This window comes from Vombatus ursinus, unplaced genomic scaffold (genome assembly GCF_900497805.2).
Source record: "Vombatus ursinus unplaced genomic scaffold, bare-nosed wombat genome assembly UNPS02014874.1, whole genome shotgun sequence".
Lineage (NCBI taxonomy): Eukaryota > Metazoa > Chordata > Mammalia > Diprotodontia > Vombatidae > Vombatus > Vombatus ursinus.
Genome location: NW_020954652.1, coordinates 15,470,227 through 15,493,519, shown reverse-complemented (window position 1 = coordinate 15,493,519; position 23,293 = coordinate 15,470,227). Strand labels below are relative to the sequence as shown.

At 38.3% G+C, this 23,293-nt stretch overlaps 1 protein-coding gene across 5 annotated transcripts in view; it reads right to left on the bottom strand.

The window, feature by feature from the left end:
• The window catches only part of PPP1R12A (protein phosphatase 1 regulatory subunit 12A), a 182,613-nt gene extending 160,612 nt beyond the window's left edge, over window positions 1-22,001 (bottom strand). For 3 of the 5 annotated variants that reach the window (XM_027842491.1, XM_027842492.1, XM_027842493.1), the window contains exon 1: window positions 21,693-22,000. In XM_027842491.1, coding sequence (XP_027698292.1) covers window positions 21,693-21,929 — 237 coding nt within the window. In that variant the 5' untranslated portion in view covers window positions 21,930-22,000. Of the gene's footprint in view, window positions 1-21,692 lie in introns of all 5 variants that reach the window. The other 2 variants (XM_027842495.1, XM_027842494.1) reach the window with 1 other exon arrangement.
• Window positions 22,002-23,293: the final 1,292 nt, after the last annotated feature.

Below are 23,293 nucleotides of genomic sequence, written 5' to 3'. Positions count from 1 at the left end.
GTGTGTGTGTGTGTGTGTGTGTGTGTGTGTGTGTGTGTGTGTGTGTGATTTCCTTAGGAGGAGTTGCTAACACAGGAAATTCTCTAGTAAATAAATCAAGGGCTAGCAAAGGAAAATTAACATTTATCATATGCATGTCTTTTCACTAACCTTAGTGTTAGCCTAATTTAGTCACAATGTTCTGGAAAGCAATATATCTTTAAAAGCCATATAATTCAAGTCATCCAAAATCAGTCATATATTTGTACAAATTAATGAGATTTCACAGTAATTCTAATTACCATGTACAGGGGAAATCCCAACACTATCAAATGACTTATATAGTTACTTGGAAATAAAAAATCCTGTTAAACCATTGGCCAACACAGAAATGTTTGTTACAAAGCGAGTTTAATTTACAATAGATTTTTCCTGTGCAGTTCTCTTAAAGATGTTGTATTTTACAGCACAGTATGGAAATCTAAATTGTAGGGCATTTTGTATAGCCAAGACTAGACCAGACTTGATGGAAAAACTTACAGTTTGGACAGTATGAAAATCTAAACAATTTGTGTTTTTGGATTTCTGATTCTCAAAATGGAAGTTATATTAATACTGTTTTTAAAGGATCTATGATAATTATTGTACCAAAGCCAGGTCCTACCCTTATTTTTATTCCAAAATAGGAATAGCATGGTTAATGTAGAAAAAAACAGATGGCAGAAACTTTTTTTGTTGCAATCAGGAACTGCTTTTCTAATAGTCAGTTTTTATCTCTCTATCGCCCCACAGTCCTGTAAAACATAGATGTTCTAAACTTGGAATGAACACATCCAATAAAAACAAATGAGCTTTTAGTCATGGAAAAAATTACTTAATGCAAATATAGAACCTAGCAGAAAAGTAGGTATATTATTATCACATGCATTTAGCCTAGATATGAAACAGAAGCATTTGTTTAGCTTTGCCAACACAATGTCTTCTGGCAAAAAAGTAACTTTTTTCTTAAGATTCAGTGCTCCAAAAAATAACCACAACTTCAAAATTATTCATTCTCTCTCTCTCTCTCTCTCTCATTTGCTACTTCTACATAGAAATCTAACCATTATTTGTGGGTAATCAGTTACAGTAGACAATGAGAATGAAGAGCTGAAACAATAAAACCATAACATGTTCAAGCAAAGATCTAAATCTCTGTTTGCTCAACAGCCATACTGAAGAATACGTCTGGGATACCCAGCTGCCACAATGCCTACAAGAGGCTGGCCTTTGGGTATATTTTAGCAAGATATTTTAAATTGTGGAACAACAAAAAATCAGGGTGTCCTGCAGACTAGCACCCAAAATTTTTACTGCTCTCAAGAACAAATAAATCAACAATCATTTATTAGGCACCTATTATACACAGATATCCTTGGAATTGCAAGTACAAAGACAAAACTTAAACTGTTTCTGTCCTCAATGAGTCCTCAATACCAATAATCTTCATTGCCACTAGGGAACACAGTATATACATAGATAAGTATCTCCAAAATAAAAGCAAGGTAATTTGGAGGAGTGGAGGGGAGTACCTACCTAGAAACTGGGGGTAGAGAAAATCAGTAAAATTTATATACAGGTAGTGATACTTGAGCTGAACTTTTAAGGAAAATGGGGCTTCAAAGAGGTGAAGATAAGAAAGCATGGGTGAGAGGACACAGAATGGGGTGAATGAGGAACAGGAAGAGGGCCTGTTTGGTTGAACTACAAAGTGTAGAAAGCCTTGAAAGGTATGTGCCTAGGCCAGGTCTTAAAAGGCTTTTAAAATGAGAAACGGAGAAGTCTGCACTGGATCCTAAAGGTAATAAGAAGTCACTGGAGTTCAGTAAGGGAAGTAATAGGAATATCACTTTGGCAATTCTGGGTATGATAGCCTGGAGAGGGGAGAGATTGGAGGCTAGGAGACCAATTAGAAGACTATCAGCAGTAATCCAGGAGAGAAGTGATGAGGGTTTGAATTAAGATGGCTGTACCAGTAGAGATAAGAGAATAGATACAAGAATTGTGGAAGATTCCCTGGTAAAATTCCTGCTCAGTTAGGGAGGGAAAAAGGTTCTTCCCCACCTCCACTCTGAAGAATAGCTTAATGTATGATGTATATCCAACCAATGCAATAACAACTGCAGAAATTTACTATTAAATTATTAAGGGGGTGGTCTATTAGAACTTAAAACAGAAGCCTGTGAACACTACCATTTAGTATTGATTATTTACAAAGAAGTCACACGAAATTAAGTACCTTTGTAGGTGGATCAGGAGAATACTATTGGACAAAAAAAAAAAAAAAAAATCAGAGATTTAGAATTAGAAAGGACTTTAAGAAATAACCTAGTCATAAGATTGTAAGATCTTACAGAGATGAAAGAGATCTAAGGCCCCCTTGTCCAAACTCCCTCACTTCACAGATGAGGAAATAAGGCCCAGAGATTTTAAATGACCTCTCCAAGGTTAAAGTGACTGTAAGAGACAGAAGTAAAATTTGAACCTAGTTCCTTGGACTCCAGAACCATAGTTTCTAACTCGTTCCACTGTACCATGCTGGCTACCTGTATTTCAACAAATCGTATAACAAGCTCTCCCAGGATATTCTTATGGACAAGAGAAAGATGTGGGGTCAATGACACATATTCATAACTAACTAAACAACACAAAACCAAGAGTAATAACGAATCAATGTTGTAGAGAAGATTCATATTTAAGCACAAGTCGGATGACGTGTAATTAATCTTCAACTCTTGAAATTATGTCAACCCACTGATAGCTTGTGAAGTGTCCCTATCTTCCCAAGTTCTATCCTTGGCCCAATTCTGTTTAATATTTTTTATCAATGGCTTGAAGACCTAGATGTCATGCTTATTAAATATTTGAATGACAGGATGCAGTAACTAATACGGCAGATGACAGAAATAGGATCCAAAAGTACTGCTACAGGTTGAAACCATCTTCTGAATATAAAAAGTTGAAATTTAATCAAGAAAAATGTCGAGTACAACCTATAGTTTAAAAAAAATGTACAAGTACAGGATAGCAGTTCAAGTGAAAAAGACTTCAGTTTTTTAGTCGACTATAGGCTCAATAAATCAAAGAAAGACAAAATTTTATTATTTAAAAAAAAATTAACAGAACCATAGACTGAATTAATGGTAATCTTTTCAAGAACAGGGTAAAAATTCTTACCATACTCTGACTTGGCACATTTTGGAAAGGAAGCTGTACTGGATCTACAAGTGTAATCAGGATGGTACTCAGCTCAAAACCATGCCATATGAAGCAGTAATTGCAGGAAGTATGACTATTTATAAATTAGAGAAAATAATAGTTAAATAGTTGCTTTATGGAAACTGCAGGAAAAGCTGGTTTTTGTTCAATACAGGGAAGAAGTTTATAACAATCAGCCATCAAAAAAAAAAAAAAAAAAAGGATGCCCTTGAGAGGCAATGAGGTTCTAGACACTAAAATTTTTCAAGCATAAACTGGATGACCAGTAGTCAATAATGTCACAGAAGATTCATGCTTCAGGTAAGTAGTTAAGCTAGATAACGAATAAAGTCCCTCAAAGTTCTGGCATCCTACTGTATGGCCCCATGCCAAAATATTTGAACTATTAACAGAGCACTTCAGATAGGTTGACCATATACAGTTCAGTTTACTTATTATATGAATTCTATGGTTCACACATCATGCTAAAAATATGAATAAGTTTCTTCATAAAAGTGGGATACAAGATTATTTTATAATGCTTTGCTTAGCCCTTTACAAAGCAAATGCTTTCCCTATTTCTTGTCTAATTTTTAAAAAGGAAATGTGAAAATAACATATACTTGGACTTACGGACACGTTTTTTTTTTTTTTAAAGTTTGTACTTCTGAAGATGTATTTCTCGTATTCTGTCTGAAATATAGCTGTTTAATTAAAAATATACCTAAGATGTATGTGTGTAAATTACATTAATAAGTGTGATCACTGTTATTCATTCAATGTCATACTGGAGCTGGGAGAATAATTCAGTTGTTTAGTGCTGGTTTGCACACTTATAGGTACAACCAATACAGCTGGCAACATCTGGAATCAATAAATTCTGAGAATAGAAAGTGACACAAACACTGGAATAGGTAAGTATGTTGAATGTGCAGCTAGATGGCACAATGGATAGAGTGCTTGGACTGCAGACTGGAAGACTCATCATCTTCCTGAGTTCAAATCCCACCTCAAACACTTACAGTTGTGTGATCCTGGGCAAGTCACTTAAATTTGTCTGCCTCAGTTTCCTCAATTGTAAAATGAGTATAATAAGAGCACCTGTCTCCCAGGGTTGTGGTAAAGATCAAACGAGATAACTCTAAAGCACTCAACACAGTTCCTGGCACACAGTAAATGCTACATAAATGTTAGCTATCATCATCATTATCATTTTCATTTAAAAAAAACAAATAATATGTTGAATGAGTAGCTAGGTGGGGCAGTGGATAGAGCACTAGGCTTGGAATCAGGAAGACTCATCTCCCTTAGTTCAAATCCAGCCTCAGACACTTACTAGCTGTGCCCTTAGCCAAGTCACCTCTGTCTGCCTCAGTTTCTTCATCCATAAAATAGGGACAAAAGCACCTAACTCCCAGGGTTGTTGTGAGAATCAAATGAGATAATAATTGTAAAGTGCTTTAGCACAGTACCCAGTATATAATAAGAACTATACAAACATTAGTTATTATTATTATGTCTCAATGAGATAAGAAACTCAAAATGTAATTGTTCATTATACAAATGAATACCAAATTTCATTAGCTTTAAAGTGAAAAGTAGACCTGGAAAACTTAAAAGAAACCAGACTTTTTTTTTTTTTTTGCAAAGGCTACTTTTTAAAATTTTTCCCTCAACCAGATTTAGACAGAATCTTGTAAAGCCTTTTTTAGAATAGCTTCTATTTCAGTAAACTTTATGTAGTATTTCTAATTTAATTTCATTAGCTCACATAATGTTGTTTATATAAATGATACAAAATACAAAAATACTAAAACCTAATGCTTCCAATTATGATGAAATTCTTTATTTTCCTAAATGTTAAACATTAAAACACGTAAACACTACTGAAATGAGTAAAGACAAAGTCTAGTTTGCCTCATTTATCCTACTTAAAATGTGGCACTGTGAACATAACACTTCAGATGTAGTCTAATCAAACATATAACATAAAGAAGCTACTATACCCTCTAACGTAGCATTACATTTCTGTAGCCTATGATTTTATTTGCTATTTTACAAGTTCTATTAATTACATAGCTGGTAGACAGAATTCAATTTAAACATTTATAAGGGGCTACTCTATGTTCAAAGCAGTAAAGAAAACAAGGACAAAAATGCCAGCCCTACCCTCAGGAAGCTACATTCTAATGGAGTAATGATGAGTAAATACAAAGTAATTTCAGGATGATGAGAAAATGGGATTCCAGGCATAAAAGCAATAAACTAAAATCCCCCCAGTCTGGTTTCACTTGAACTAGTGACAAGATGGGTTACCCCCTAACTAGAACAACTGATTTTCAGAACTTAAATGTACTATGTTAAATTACAAATTTCATCTTGTTCCTCATGGACTAGAATTCTTACAGTTCAGTTGTGTTTATTACTTACAGCTCCTAACTGTGTGTAATCTGCAAATTATGCCTTCATATAAGTCACTGATATGACAGACAGAAACAGAAAGACAGAAAAAGAGAGAGATTAAAGCCAGTGGCGCACACCATTAGAAACTAATACTGTAGGTTGGCATCTCTTAGTCAACATTCTTCGCATAGCTGTTCAACTAGTAAATCCACTTCACTGTCTAATAGTAGCTGAGGGGAAAATGAGCTTGCAGTGAACTGAATGTGAAACCCAGCTAGGAAGATTTCCTTGAGAGCATTTTAAGAAACTTTAGGGAGTCAAGTTTGTTACAATGGAAAGAGTATCGGACCAGAAACTAAAGACTTGAAATCAAATACTGTCATTACCTTTACGATCCTGAGCAAGTCACAACCACTTGACCTCAGTTTCCTCAACTGTAAGACAGAGGGTTGGATTAGACTTCTTAATCTATGATCCTATTGAAATAACAGGTGAGAAATGGAATAGATCTGAAAATATTTCAACACGTTCTCATCAACAATTGAACTCTATTATTTTAATGCATAACAAACTACATGAGGAAGTGGCAAGCACACTTACAAAGATCAATCTCAAACACATAAGTTAGAAATTCATGCAGGAAATGACCATTTTTAAAGCAGTTGGGTAAGAATTTTCAAGAGCTTCAAGAAGATAAAAATCTCAAAAAAGAACAAAAGAATACAGACAAGTACTTTTACCAATGAATGGAAAACTGAGACCACAGCAACTACTGATTAATGCCTACTTCCATTATCTGTGGAAATTTTTACAAGAATATTTTAATTATATATCCATGATACCTTTATCTATGATGAACCATATAGAAAGGTAAGAGGCATTAAGTTTCAGTTTTGCTGCTAACTCAGAACTGCAAGAATATATAATCCCCCTGGTCCTATACATATGATCACTGAATCCTGATTTCAAAGGTGTTCAAAGATGCATTTCATTATCAGAGAAGATGTCCTGTATTTCTATAAATGGTGAGTGGAGATGATGGGCTGATTGCATTAAAGTTGGAGATCACTACAGGGCTTATTCAATGAAATCCATAGCTTCTCAAAAGACATAAAGTATGTTTATCTATTTCATATAGGGCCTACTGATGGACAGTGAGCAAGGCCTATTATGTAACAAAATACTAATGAATTTGGGAGTCAGGAAAGACCTGGGTTCAAATTCCTTTTCTGATACTTACTAGACACATGGCCAAATGCAAATAACTAACCTTCCAAACCCTCAGTCTCCTTATATAAAAAAGAGATAATACTTAAAGTACCTACCTCACAGGACTGGTGTGAGAGAATCAAGTGAGACAATGTAGGCCAACCAGCCTAACTGAAGTAGCAAGGTACCCTCAGGGAAAGATAAGTGATGTGACAGGAAAGTAAAACCACTACCACCACCATCTTAACTATCTATCTACTACTTCCTTTGGACTTAGAGACAGTCTCAAACCCTGAGCCTACTAACCTTAGGAAAATCAGCACTCTCAAGAGCACTGGACCTTCTTGTAGTCCAGCCCTTTCAGCTATCATCCTGGGAACCAACCCTCGTAGGGATGCGGCCTGATAACTGCTTCACAAGCAGTACATTCCTGCCTCCTCAACAGCCATAATTACAGAAGACCTGAAAAAAAAAGTTCTCACCCAAAAAGTCTTTGGCACTGTCAAATGGTTCAAGATCAAAAAGTGGTATGATTTAATCAATAGAAATAACATTAAATAAGATGCATTACCATCTGCCTTACTGCTTTACCCTAAGAACCCTGGCCTCTTTCAATCAGACCTGCAGCTGAAACCTCCTCTATGTGTTGTCTCCTCTTTAGATTGTGAGCTCTTTGCGACAGAGACAGTCTTGCTTTTCTATATGTATCCTCAATCCTTGGCACACAGTTAGAGTTTGATTTTTTTTTTTAAATTCATTTGGTGTATCTAAAGGTCCTTGTATACCTTAAAATGTTACATTATCAACAAAAAGACACTAGAGATTATTCAGTGCTTATACTGTTCTCTGTCACAAAACCCCATCATTATGCCAGTATTTTTCCTGCGATATCATATGGCTGCAAATCAGGGAACACCATGCTCAATACACTCAAAATTTCGGATGAACCAAAGTTTAACAGAAAACTATTTAGTGGCTATGCATCTGTAGTGATTACCTGCTTACGAGAAATGCCATGAACAATATCATCAAGAACATGTAAAACCAGATAAAGAGGTGAGCTGATAAAAGGCAACGCCTCTTACTGATTAAAGGCAGGTAAGAAATGAGGAACAGAAAGGCTCTTTTACCTAACGGGGTAGGGAACTTGAGGCCTTAGGCCACAGGTGACCCTCTAGGTTGTAGGGTATGGCCCTTTGACTGAATCCAAACTTCACAGAACAAATCTTCTTAATAAAAGGATTTGTTCTGTAAAACTTAGACTCAGTCAAAAGGCTGTACCCAAGGCCACATGTGGCCTTGAGGCCGCAGGTTCCCCACCCCTGAAACTGACACCAACCTGATGCAAGCCCTTATTGTCTCATGCCTACATCCAGGGCTGTCTCCAGTCGTCCTGATCTATATCTTGCCACTGGATCCAGATGGCTCCGGAAGAGAAAGTGAGGCTGACTTTGCACAGCCCTCCTTCACTTAAATCCAATTCACTTGCAAGTCATGGCATAACTTCCCTCCAGAATGAAGGCCAAACAACAACTCTCTAGAGAAGATCTATATGATCACAAAGGAAGACAGCATACGAAAGAATCGAAATCAGCACCTCTTACTAGAGGTATCATGGAATCTGAGATTTGGAAGAAACGTCAGTGGCCATCTGGTCCAACTTGTATGTCAAAAGAATTCCCACTATAACAAACCTGACAAATGGTCATCCAGCTTCTACTTGAAGACCTTCAAAAAAGAGCAGTACATTACACTTTTGGACAACTCTAAATGCTAGGAAACTTTCTGGACATCAAACCTGAACATTCTTTTCAACTTCCACCCACTGAGTTGGTTCTGCCTTTTGGAGAGAGAGGAAAATCTAATCCTCCTTCTATATCACAGTCCTTCAAATATTTGAAGAAAGTCATCAACTTCACCCCTGCATCTTCTCTTCTCCAGCTAAGCATGCCCAGTTTCTTCAACCAATTCAACCAGAGTTGACTTAATTTGCATTTCTCTAATTAATATTTAGTGATTTAGACCATTTCATTTTTTTTCCATATGACTACAGACAGCTTTAATTTTTTTTTTTTTTGAAAACTGCCTGTTCATATCTTTTGACCATTTCTCAATTGGGGAATGACTCATATTCACACAAATTTGACTGCATCCTCTATATATTTGAGAAACAAGGCCTTTATCAGAGAAACACTGTAAAAATTTCCCCCTAGTTTCCTCCTTTCCTTCCAAATCTTGGCTGCATTGCTTTTGTGCGCAAACCTTTTAATTTAATGTAATCAAAATTATCCATATCCTATAATGCTCTCTTCTTGTTTGGTCATAAATTCTTCCCTTATCCCTAGAACTTAACAGGTAAAATCTTCCATGTTTATCTAATGTTCATCTGCATATGGTATCACTCTTTATGTTTAAATCATATACTCATTTTGACCATATTTTGGTACAGAGTGTGGGATGCTGTCCTGTACCTACTTCTATACTCGCTTTCTGCCAAACTGCTTTACAGTTTTCCAGTAATTTTTGTCAAATAGTCGGTTCTTGTCTCAAAAGCTTGGACAGCTGAGTTTATCAAACACTAGATTATGTTCATTTACTACCACTGTGTAACTAAATATTCCACTGACCCACCATTCTGCTTCTTAATCAATACCAGGTTGTTTTGATTACTACTTTGTAATACAGTTTGAGAACTGATCTTGCTAGGCCCACCTTCCTTCACATTTTTTTCCCATTGATATTCTTGTCCTTTTGTTCTTCCAGATGAATTTTGCCATTATTTTTTTGAGCCCTATGAAATAACTTTTTCATAATTTGGTGTGGCACTGAATAAGTAAATTAGGTAGGATTGTCATTTTTATTATGTTGGCTCAGCCTACTCAAGAGCAATTAATATTTCTCCAATTGTTCAGACCTGACTTTATTTGTATGAAACGTTTTGTAATTATGTTTATATAGTTCTTGGTTTGTTTTGGCAGGTAGACTCCCAAGTATTTTATATTGTTTGCAGTTATTTTAAATGGCATTTCTCTTTCTCTCTCTTCCCGCTGGACTTTGCTGGTAATATACAGCAATGCTTATGATTTGTGAAGGTTTATTTTATACACTGCAACTCTGCTAAAGTTAATTATTTCAACTAGTTTTTTAATTGATTCTCTAGGTTTCTCTAAGAATACCATCATGTATCATCTGCAAAGAGTGACAATTTTGTTTCCTCAATGCCCATTCAAATTCTTTCAACGAAGTATCTTCCGTTAATCTGGGCAATTTATATTTTTGTAAACACTTGCCAATTTCAGTGACTATTAGATTTATTGGCACAAAGATCTATTCTCCATTCTTCTGTACCCCAGCCCCGACCCCGACCTCGGCCATAAACTTAAAATTTTTGTTGTTGTTATCCTTACTCTCCCCAGAGAGCCTTAATTCATTCTAAACACTTCTAACACTATTACACCATCATCTTATACTACCTAGCCTTACTACCATCTTCTGTACGTTTCTTTCTTCTTTAAAAATATCATTTGGTTGATAAGTTCCCAGAACATCAGGGTATTCAGGCAAATTTCATTTGTCCTCATTGGAATTTTTTGCCTTTGTGTTTTCAAAATTTCATTTGCTAACATTTCCCATCTCTCTTTTGAAAGAAAGTATCCGTACCATTGAGACAATAAATCCACCTTGGTATCAAATTTTGATAATTTGTCATAAAAACAGTAACAAAATTGTTGATAAATAGTCCTCAAGAGGGAAGCTCTAACATGTTTCTAAGTCTTTTGCACACAAAAAGCTATAGGGCATTGCTGAAGGTATTTTATATATTTATAACCTAAAATAAATAAATACAATTACACATACACATGTACATCATTAAATGAGATTGTATATGACTAAATTTCAAGGATATATAGAAGGCCATATATTACTACCAATGTTAAAATATGGAGAAGTCATTTTGTTTCTGTTTAAGCAGAAACAAGTCTAGTGTTGATTGCCTAACTTTACTATCAGAAAAACTCGCAATTTTTTTTTTTTAAGGAGGAAGAGGTAGTCCATATAACAGTTACTTCACTAGCTAGGCAAATCCAAATAAACATTTAATTATGTGACCCAGGGTTCAAGTCAGTCAAACCTACACAGAAATTTGAATTGAAGTTTCCTAAAATGGATGCTATCATGAACAATATTATTTAGCAATGATCATGATAATGGCTGGGCAATTACAAAAGCTATCCTAGAGAATGTTTTAGTTTGGTAGAAAACTGTTCCAACTCTACGTTAATTGTTTACCTATTCTATTAATAGCCAAAAAACAAACAATTAAGGAAACTTCCAAAAGTTTTAGTATCTTAATCTATAACAATAACTTTCATGGATTAGTAACTGGCAAAATCATAGAGTAAAACAGTGCCAAAAAGCAAATAATTTTAACGTATTTGTATATATTCATAAAACTATGTAATAGTTTGGGAGCCAAACTAATATTATATGAAGATTTTCCTTATAAAGATATGTGTTTATAATAGTTTTACATATTAAAGATGCAGAGCTATTAAAGCCGGCTTTTATTATCTGGGTACCTTAAGATGAAATTCCCCATGGGATAAGACCTGTTTTCTGAAAACTGGAATGCAAAATGAAACACAAAGCAGAAATTTAATATTTTCAAAAACATCTAATAATGTTAACTACTGAAATAAATTACCAAACAATGCCATGTGACTGGCCATTTGAGTTGGAAGGTACTTTAAGGATCACCAAGTCTAACCCCCTGATTTTTGCAGATGACAAACTGAGGCCTTAAGCAGTATTTACCCCCAATTCACAAAGTAAATGAATACCCAGGGGCAAACCCAGATTTTTACTCCAAATCCAATGCTTTCCATAACACCATAATGAATGAATATTTTAGTTGGCCAAAGGGAAAAGGCTATCCTTGAAAGCAATGATTTGTCAATCATTTCATTTGCTTCAATTCAGTTCAACAATCATCTAAGTGCCAACTATTTACAAAGTAGCATGCTAGGTGGAGAGGATACAAAGACGAAATGAACAAACAAACAGTCCCAGGTCCCTTTCAAGTCTACTGTGGGCAAACAATATTTACACAGAAAAGCAAATACAAGATCATTTGAGGAGGGAGAGAACGCTAGCAACTCAAAGGATCAGGGACATGGCATCCAAGATTAGCTTTGAAGGAAAAGAAGGATTCCCAAAGACAGGGTAGGGGGAGGGAGGAATGCATTCTCAGCATGTAGGTGAGCTTCGAGTTCAACACATCAAAGAATTGTATGACAAGAAGAGAAGGCCGGCCAACTATATATAGAAAGTAAGGGATAAAAAAGTGAATAGCCCAAGCGGTGCACTGAAAGCTGCAAAACATTAAAAGAACCATGGACGTATGCTGTTTTGCATGATTTGCATGATTCCTATGTGGAATCATGTAGGAGAATAACACTTAGATGACTGGGATCTTAGATGACTGGGATCACATCAGTTTTTCAATCAATACAGATCCATTCAAGTACACAATAGCACCTCGATATCTTGCTTGGTAATGATTCAAAAAAACCCCTTTTTCAGGAATAAATTTTCTTGATTATATTCTTATTGCTTTACACATAAGGCATTTTAAGGATTACTAGAAAGGTAACTGCTGAGAAAGCTTTCATTCCTAGGCCACTGTTTCTATCCACTGTCATTTCAGGAATGCTGATGGCAACTCCAGACAGGTAGAAACATATCTACGGGTACAAATGCATAAGGAACAAGCACTGCTTACAAGCGGAGTCGCAATGCAAGGCAGTGCAGCTCATTCACCTTTTTCTGGTTAGCCATATTAACAATGAAAAGATAAATGTACCAAAATACTAGTAAAGACTGAATATATTTACTTGAAGTGCTGCACATAAGAAATTTTATTTAGAGAAAGCTGGACATTTAAAAATCATGCAAACATATTCATCTCAAACCTCAAAATATAAATTTTTTCCCAAGTTTCCTCCTAAAGAAATACCCAAAATAGTTATAAACAATGACATTAACAATTGATTCTAATAATCAGAATACTTTCTATGCCAAAATTAAACAATGGCATTACTAAATTTTAACAAACCTTTATAAAACATGTCTCCTTTCCTTTTAAGTATTTCAAAATGTTGGTTTATGTTTAAAACGTAGGGAAGACATTAACTCAACTCGATGATAATTTATATTTCCATAGGCTTTGATCTTCCAGGTCAAATTTAGGCTTTCCTCAATCATGAAACATGTACTAGATGCATTCTAAAGTACAGAACACCATATTACGTATAGAACAAAGCGGCTGTTCCTAAAGAGATTACATCTTTCTCAGGAGACAGCACCACACACACAATGAGCATCATATAAAAAGAACTGGAGGTGGAATCAGAGGATCTGGACACTCAGAATACTGGCCCTGCCACGTACCTTCTGTGGTACTAGGGAAAGCCAACTAATGTCTCTGGGTCTGCTTCTTTCTCTGTAATTCCCTAGAGTTGGGATCTAAAGGTCCTAATTCTAATAATATGTAATATTCCAAAAAGGAAATACAAGACAAGTTAAACTTCCAAATGCCAACTCAGACAAAAGTATATCAACTGTGACAAGCACAAACTGGGGCAATCCTGGGAACAGGTGGAGCCTGAGGTATAAATAAAGTACTCGCATACAGAAAAGGAACAGATTATGCCAAATGTAGGGTATCAGGAAACACTTCATTAAAAAGGTGGCATTTGAGCTACTATAGAATGTAATCTCCTTGAGGACAGGCACTGTTTTTGCCTTGTATCTAGCACTGAGTGGATACTTCATAAATGTTTAATTGATGGGTGCGTTTTGGATAAAGGGAGAACTGAAGGTACAGTTAGAAGTGTGGGATCTGAGAAAAAGAATGGAGAAAGTCTGATTTGCCTTTAAGTGCTAGTTCTGCCACCTGCTGTGTAACCCTGGCTGTGTTCTCTCTCACTAATTTCTAAAACAATTTGGGGGGGGGGGGGCAGTGTTAGTCTAAGATCCCTTCCATCTCCAAACCCTTTGATCCTAGCATCCATAAAGTCCCTTTCCAAGTCCAAAGTTCTGTGACTCTAGATTTGGAGTTAAATATGGATGGAGGCTAGAATCTAGGAAGGAAAGGGTGGGGCAGCAGAAGGAGAATATATATGTTAGGCTAAGACCAAATCCTGGGGAGCCTCAAATGCTGTGGATCAAAAATATAAGAGATTTGCAAGAGTTCTTCTTCAGTCTCATCGAGAAAGCAGTATGACTTTAATAAAAAGAATAATGATAGGAAGTCAAGAAACAGAGATCGGATCTCTGTGTAACTAGCAGTGTAAATGAGACTTGAGAAAAGGTAAATGTCTTGCTCAAAGTTTCATTATCTATAAAAGGAGGCTGCTGTTGGCACCAACTAGGCAATGAGTCAACACAGTGTGGTATATGGATTTAATGAAATATTATGCCATAAGAAATGAATGACAAATTTAGCGGGGGAAAAAAGGACAGACTTATACAAACTGACACAGAGGAAAGAAAGTACAACCAGAAGACTATACACGTCTACAATAATGTAAAACATTCAAAGACAACTGAATTCAGATTAAATACAATGATCAATATTGCTTCCAGAATTCAGATGATAAAATGCATTTCCCTCTTCCCAGTAAAGATGCTGGGACTACAGATGCAGAATGTTTGGCTTTGCTTAACTGTTTTTTTTTGCCCCATGAAAAAGGGTGAAAGATTGAGAAATGACCATGTTGTAAAACAACATGAATTAAGAAAAACCTTAGCAATAAAACAGGAGAGTTAGGATTAGAAATGTTTTCTAAGACCCCTACTAACTTAAAGAAGTCTATAATTCTAAATATAACCAACTTGTTTTATGTCCTTCATGTGTTAAGGTTTAAGATCATTGTGTATATAGACCAAGTCTAATGGTTCTGTAAAATCCAAATTCCATCTCTGAAATAAATAGCTAAACCAAGAGATTGCAACCTTTCAAAAAGGAGTTTGCCAACATGGCAAGCTTCTTTTCTTCTGGTAAGACCACCGTGGGGTGGAAAATGGCAACTTCATTGAAAATAAGGCTGGGTAGGCTGTGGGCTGCAGACTGCAACCCAAATTTTTACTGAATCTGTCTTAATGTTAAATATGTTTAAAATCACCATGTTGTACATAATTTTGAAACAAACTATTAAAACTAAGTTTCTTTTTTCTATGTATATAATTCCAAGATTGGGAGCCTAAGATAATGTTTTCCAAATAAAAAAACAGGACATACAGACTGAAAAAGGACATTTATTTTGTAAATCCTTTTTAAAAGTACGCTTAAATATCTTGAAATGGACTGCTCCAGATTTGAGATAGCACATATGGCTGTTCCCACCTACATGAAAAGAGTTTATTTCTTCCCTGTTTTATTTTTGCTTACTTATATCAAGACACAGAAAAAGGACTGTCCACTGCTTGGAGTTATACTTTGGCTACTCTAACTGAGAGAGGATTTAGTTATGCCACTTCAAAGTCAGACCACAAAGCTCTTGCCAAGAAGTCACAGAATCATAGAGCTGTCCAAAAATGGAATGGGCCTGCCTCGGGGAGCACAGAGCTCCTCTCCGCTGGTTTCATCAGAGGCTAGGTGAAAATTACTTGAGGACATTCTAGACGTGATTCATGATTTTAGTAGGAGTCAGTCGTGATTTCTTGAAATTTCTTGCAGTTTTCTCTAACTCTGTGATTTTTTTTAGCAGCAGCACATTGATTAGAAGGGTGGTGATTCTCAGTTCAGTGCTGTCTCCACCACCTCATAAAAGAATAAGGTGCTCGTCCTATACTATTTAAGAGATAACAAGTGCTACATTAAGGCCAAGAAAAAAATCATTTTGAAAGAATTAAAAAAAAAACACATTGTGTTTTTAATTCAAATAATTAAGCTCTATAAAACAAGCCAAGCTCAATTTTAAGGCTAATTCAAGTTATGCTCCAAACTGAAGATGCATAGTAAGTTCTCAATTTTCTAGGTAACCATAACTTCTAAAAGTTTAAAATTCTAAGTTAAATGTATTCTCAGTATGACCTTAATCCCCACAACATTTTCCTAACTTCTAAATATATTTAAGTGTGGGAGTTATTTAAAAATTTTTTTTTAGATAGCACCTCTCATCTAACAATTAAGTAAAGAAAATAGGGACATGTACAGTACATTACTTTCAATGGACAGCTTTATAATTTTAAGTTTTTTTAATTCTTCTCTTGAAAAATTATGAAGATTAATAAAATATTCATGATCCACAGACTTACTGTGATTTCAATCCCTCAGCTACAGAATAGACAAAATGCCTCCAACACAGTAATTACAACATATTAATATAGAATTTGCAAACTATTGGTTCATAGTTGGAATTTTCCCCAGCTCTCAAAACTCTTCATGGAACTCAATGGCAGCACATTTGAAAATAAAAAATAATTAGGGGGTTACCAAAGGTTTGTCTGTTATCAAACACTTGGGTAGTTTTCTTTTAACTGACAAGAGGTGAGGAAAGCAACACTTTGCACATAAGCCTACAGAACTGACAGCATTTTAAATTTCATTCATTTTTAAGATTCAATTCTAGAATAATTGCCCATGAGTTAATACAAATTTTCAAAAATAAGGCCAACCTGTAATTATGTCAATGTGGAAATTCATATTAATATTCAATTTTAAAAGAGTTAAATGATGATAAAAAAAATTTACTTGGGGAAAGGATCAACAATTCAATTAGGAACATTTTTCTAGCATATAATTAGGATTTGGGCTGGTTTATTTATTATTACCAGAAAAAAGGTTGGGGGGGGGGGGGCAGTGGTGATAACAAGAGCAATAAAAATAACAGCAGCAATAGAAAATTATTATTTTGTAAATCTTCCCAACGTGCACAGCAAGAGATATATGTCTGGTTCATAAACCATTCTTTTAATCTAAATGTAGACTTTTTTTTGTATGCAAGGCACAATACACACAATTTTGTCTATGTCTGATAAGAGTTTACACACTAGCAGGGAAAAACATATGTATACAAAAATAAAGCATAATACAAAGGAATATGGAAATGTGGTAGAAACAGAATTATACAAGTATCTAGGCTAGGAAGGACAGATCACTTCTGGGTGGAGTCATGAGGAGGGATTTCATGGTGGAGTTGACAAATAAGCTGGGCCTTGGAGGTCAGTGGGCTTGTTCTGGGAAGCAACCAAAAGAAAAATACAAAAATGAATGACTTAAACTAAGGCAGGGAGGCAGAGAAGCACAGACTGACTTGATAGAAGCATAATGTAAGGGTGAGGTTATTGAATGTAAGGTTGCAATGTTCAGATGCTATCCTTTGGAAAGTGATGCTGCAATAGCTAGCGGGCCTGGAGTCAGGAAGAAGTGAGTTTAAATGCTGTCTCAGACATTTATTAGCTGTGTGACCCTGGGAAAGGGACTTGACCTCCCAGTCTCAGTTTTGTCATCTGTAAACAGGAATAATAACAGCATCTATCTCAAAAGTTCGCATAAAATGGGTTAACATTGTAAAAACACTTTGAAAACCTTAAAACAATTTATAAATGCTAGCATTTATTAAAGTAAAGAACCAATGGAGATCTTTGAGCCAAAATGATAAAAATGCTATCTTAGGAAAATTAAACTGGTAGAAATATGCAGGGTGGACTGAGGCAGCAGGGAGAACAATTAGCGATCTTGGAAGTAGCCCATGTATGTGGCAAATTGGGGCTTCAACTAGGATTGCAGCATTGAAACCAGAAAAAAGGAAGAATACAAAGAAACTTGGCAACTGAATATTTAGGGTCTCAGGGATTTAAGAAGACTGAGAAACTTCTAGTCTGTTGGCACCATTAATGGAAGCAGATAATGGAAGAGTTGATGCTTTTTTAACTTAGGCAAGTAAGAAAGGTGAAAGGATAAACTGATGAAGTCTATTTTAGACCATCTGAATTTGAAGTTACTACAGTACTTCCATACAGGTGGAACAGGCAGTTGGAAAAGTAGAAGAGCTCAGCAGAGAGGTCAAGATTACAGCTATGGAAGGCAGGGGGCATGGGGAAGTGGATGAGATTTCCAATAGAGTGGTTGTAAAGAAAAAAGAGAGGGGGTTAAACACATGACCTAACTGATACCTAGGATCTATGAAATGGTAGTAGAAATCACACTCCTGCACTGAGTATATAATCACATACTAAACAGAAATGTATGTATATGTGTGTGTACATACGTATATATGTGTACAGTAAAAGAAGTTATACATCTTTAAATCACTTTAAAATATCACTTATTCCTAAGAGGGAAATACCTAAAAAGTTTTGTTAGAATTACCGATTTTTCTGGTAAGCAAGAAACATGACATTTCTATTCTGATGGGGTTTCAGCTAGAAAAATAGGGAAAAAATACTACAAAAAGATCCATTTTCCTTGAGGGCAGGGGTTATATCTCCAATATCTAATACAGTGCCTGACACACAGTATGCATTTAATAAATAATACTTGCTGATTGATATGGATAACAAAATTTCTATTTAAAAACAGCTTTTGTAATTCATAACAAAATAAAAAAATGCATTAACCTCTCCAAACCTAAGTTTCTTTATCTGTAAAATAAGATCGGCCTGGACGACTTCTAAGGTCTCTCTTTTCAGTACTTCAATCTATGATCCTTTAATTTTTTTTAATTAAAAAACAATTATATAAGCAAAATGTCAGAACAATGAATGCCAATCAGTGGAATAGGAAATTCTTAATGACTTTCCATATCAGAGGGAAATCCAAATTTTTTTTGTTGAGGAAAAAAAGAGACCAATACACTAAAAACTGAGCAACATTTAATCCATTAAGAATTTCTGCAGTGTAATATGTTTTGATGGGTCCAGCTGATATAAGTTACTAAATACAAACTATCAATTATATTCAAGGTTTTAAAAAATGGATTAGTACTAAGAAATCATTGAATTAACTTTTTTCTCATACTTGTTATTAGGTCTGTTTTACAGCAGGAACTACAGTGGTTGATAAAACATAAGTAGCAGAGCTGTCTTAAAACCTTTCAAACAGCTTTATTTGTTTCAAACAGATTTTGTTTGGAACCTTCAGATCTTCTCTTCTTACTTTTCACTTTTCCAAGAGAGAAATACCAGCTTCCTTCACCACAATGGCAAAGCACACTCACTGTGTCCAAAAAGGTTGGTAAACAAGAAATACCGATAAAGAAAAACACATGACAGAAATAAAAAGTAACCTTTAATATTTTAAAAAATATAAAACTTCACTAGTCTGAGAGCTGTAAAAATGAGATACTTCAAAGTTCTTATGTAAAAAAATTTTCTAACTAGGACTTATACTTACATGCTGAGATGAATTATGTAAACCAGCTAAAATACATTAAGTTTACAGAATGTCAAAAACTCAACTCACTAAGTCCAGAATAAAAATCAGTACTGTGTTTAAAACCAAGCCAAAGCGATTGCTGTGACACTGTGTAGAGACAGGGACTGAAACACTAGCTATAGAAATGGAACTGAAAAGTCACTAAATATAAATCATGCAGTTTGAACCAATAGCGTCATTAACGTATCACAAATGACCCCTTTTCTCCTCCCATTCAAATATGCTGTGGTCACAGTTACAAGACAGACAAATGAAGGTACAACATTTAAAAATACTAAAATCAACTATAATAAACCAACCCTTTAATGTCTTGAGGTCTGCCCAATTATCTTTGCCTCTTCAAAACCCATTATTTCATTATTTCATAATAAAATAAACAGCATGGAAATACTTATAAAGGCATAAAGTTCTTCTCCCCTCAAAATAAAAATACAAATTGCCAGGCCTGGTCACAATTAGGATTTTCTACCTTAATTTTAAAGTAAACCAACTTACGAAAGTGGTCTTTCATTCCTATCACCCTAAGTTTTAAAAATCTAGAGTGTTAGAAGCTTAATCATAAAACAAACCTAGGGCAACTATCATTTTGCTAGAACAGGTTAAAACATCTAGGTTAAATGATATGAAGACAGTAATGTCCATCATATTTTGAGCTGCATTTTACCCCATTACTTTGTCAGTAGTTTCAACTCACATAATTAATTAACTTGGTAAACAAAGACTAGCTAAGTTTGATATCAAGCCTGATTCACTGAAATAAAGCTTAAAATGTAGGTCTTTCACTTAAACTGAAAGGAGTAAATTGGGAAATGTGATCACATATCTCTCTCTATAAAATATGAGGCAAACTAATATGCATGAAATCTAAGCCCTAAGTTTCACCACCCACGGACAAGTTTTATCTCCACTGTATTACTTAAAGCCACAGCCCTCACCGTACACCGTTTCAGTTTTGAGATGTGGAAAGATGCAATAGGTTGTCAACTACAACAATTCACTCAAAAATTTGCTTTCCCATTCTGATGAACTCTGTGTGATACCATTACTTTTGGCCTGTTCAAGGCAAAGTTCCACGTTATCTCTGGATTGCCAATAGTCTCTCCTTATTTGGCTAACATCGAGGGATCCCAATCTGACTCTACTATAAAACTTTAACATGCACAAAGCATCCATTTTGAGCAAAGTCCCTAGTTTCCTTTCCCCCACCTTTGGGGGGGGGGGAAGCCGGCGAAAATCACGTCCCGATTAGTCTATCTTAAGAAGATCTCTGGTCCCCCACCCCTCGCCGAGCCCAATTCCAGAACAATTTAATGTCACTGATGGGCAAGTTTCGCTAAAACCAACACACGGCGGAGGGAGGGGAGGGACCGGGGATGAAAGGTCCCTGACACTGCGGCAAAATCCTCCCGTACAGGCTCCCCAGGGAAACCTTCCGGCAGGGAGGTGGGAAGCGCTCACCCCCCCACCCCCCACCCCACCTACCTACTGCATCTCCACCCCTACAAGGAGAAGTGCGGGCCGGGGTGGAGGGGTCACACCCCTGCGCTCCAAGCACCGGAGTTGGGGGGGGGGGGCAGGCAGGAAATCGCCCTGGGCGGGAAGCTCCGGACGCCGGGGACCCCGCAGCCCTCGGCGGATCCAGCCAGCAGGCCGGTGCCCATCAGCGCCCCGAGTCCCCGGGCGCCTCCCCACCCCTCCCCCATACACTATCAGACAGTGAGCTCTGCGAGGGCAGAAGTGTTATTCTGCCTTTCTTTGTAGCCTCAGCGCTGAGCGCAGGGCTTGGCACCTAGTAGGCACTTCATAAATGCTCCCAGGCTTCACTACACAGCAACACCGACTGTTGCGGGGAGGGGAGGAGCGGAGGACTGAGAACCCCAAGTCCTATGCCCTGAGGGGGGAGATCTCTAAGTGCTCCCACCATCCTCTTCACTTTACACACCGAAGAGGGATCTCCAGGCGCTCTCACCATCCAGCTTACAAGGCAACAACAGCGCCTGACACATAGTAGGCGTTCAATAAATGCCGCTGGCTTGACTAGGCTGTACGCACCGGTTGGGGAAGGGAAAAAGTGGGATCCCCAAGAGCTTTCGCCATCGCCCCCTTTTCCTCTCCACTCCCACGCCTCGGACCCACCCAGCACTCCCCCACCCCCGCCGATCTCGACTCCGGGCCGGCACGGGGGGTGGCCGTCCTTCCCGGTCAGCCCTAGGTCTCTCCCTGGGGAGATCGCAGCCTGACCCTCGGAGGCCGGCCGGTCAGTCCAGGGTCTCCCTCGGGCCCCCGGGGGTGGGGGGTGGGAGGGGAGGGGGCCGGCCAAGCCCAGCCCAGCATGAATTAGGCGCCTACGGTGTGCGTGCGCCTCCCGCGGGGCCCGGCCAGGCGCTCCGGGGCCTCCCCGGCGGCGGCCGCTCGGACAGACCTGGTGCAGGGCAGTGAGTCCGTCCACATTGGCGTAGTTGATGTCGGCGCCGCGGTGCAGCAGCTCGAGCACCTCGTCCGTGTCCCCGCTGGAGCAGGCTGCCAGGAAGACGGCGCCATCGTCGAACTTCACCTTGGTCTTCTGGCGCTTCACCACGGGCGGCTCGAGGTCCGTCTCGGAGCCGATCCAGCGCTTCAGCTGCTCGTTCCGCTTCTGCTTCGCGTCCGCCATCTTCATCCCCCTCTCCGGCCGCCGGGTCTTCTTATCGCGAGGGGAGGAGGGAGGGAGGGAGAGGGAGGGAGGGGGGAGAGGGAGAGGGAGAGGGAGGGGCGGCGGGCTGGAGGTGGAGGGGGGCGCGAGCGCGGGGGCGCGCGCCGAGGAGACTACGACGACGAGGAGGAGGAGGAGGAGGATGTGGGGAACCAGAGAGGAGGCGGGAGGAGGAGACGCTCGCTCGGGACTTCCGGTATCCCACAGAGCACTGGGGCGGCGCGCACCTGGCGGGCGGACCGAGTGGGCCTCTCCGGCTCAGTCCTCACACAAACACTCCCGCCCTCCCCGCCCCCCTCAGGGCATGCCGCTACCCGTCACCCCAGCCTCTGCAGCGCAGCCTCGCGAGAGCTGAGCGGGGAGGCGCCCTTCGGCCACTGCGCATGCTCTGCCTCTCTAGCCCTCCCCACGCTGAGGAGGAGGAAGAGAGAGGTGACCGCCGAGACCGGGCGCGGTGGCTTTCTGAGGGAAGAGGGTGGGGCCTCCAGAGCCTCCGGAACCGGGGTGGTGAGGAGGAAGGGAAGGGGCGGAGATTGTATTTCGGGGCCACCCCGGGGCCGAGTTAGGAGAGGTTTCATCTCGGCCCGGGCTCGAGCGTTGGCTCTGCAGAGACGTCTTAATCCAAGACTTGGAGCAACCTTGGATTTGGTGTCAGGAAGACCGAGGTTCGAATCCTGTCCCAGACGCCCCGTGACTGTGTGGCCCTGGGCCGGTCATCTAACTGACCTAGTTTCCAGTCTGTAAAATGAGGATAAGACCTACTTTCACAGGGTAGGAAGGCCAGAAAGGTTAACTTTTCTGTTCTTCAGTTTCATCACATGTAAAATGGGGATAATAATAGCACCTACCTCCCAGGGTTGTTTTTGAGGATCAAATGAGCTAACACACGTAAGATAATTATGCGAACCTTAAACCGAATTAGAAATGCTAGCAATCGTTGTTATAGAAAGACCTGGGTGCAAATCCCCAACACAGCCTCACTGAGTTGTGAGGATCAAATAAATTAATTTTACATAAAGTGCTTTGCAAACCTTACTTTGCTGTTTCAGATTTGGATGTTATTCTTATAGGAAGACCTAGCTTTAAATACCACAGCCGATGATCCATAACTCGTGACCCTGGACCAGTCATTTAACCTCACAGTTCTTCAGTTTCCTCATCTGTAAAATGAGGGAGCTGGACCAGATGACCTCTCAGGTGCCATCTAGCTTCAAATCTATGGTCACTATGATCCCCCACTGTAATGAACATTATTTATAAAGCACCTTTCAGCTTTCACGGCCATGCCTCTGTGATATATGGAGGGTATTACAGCCATTTTATGGGTGGAA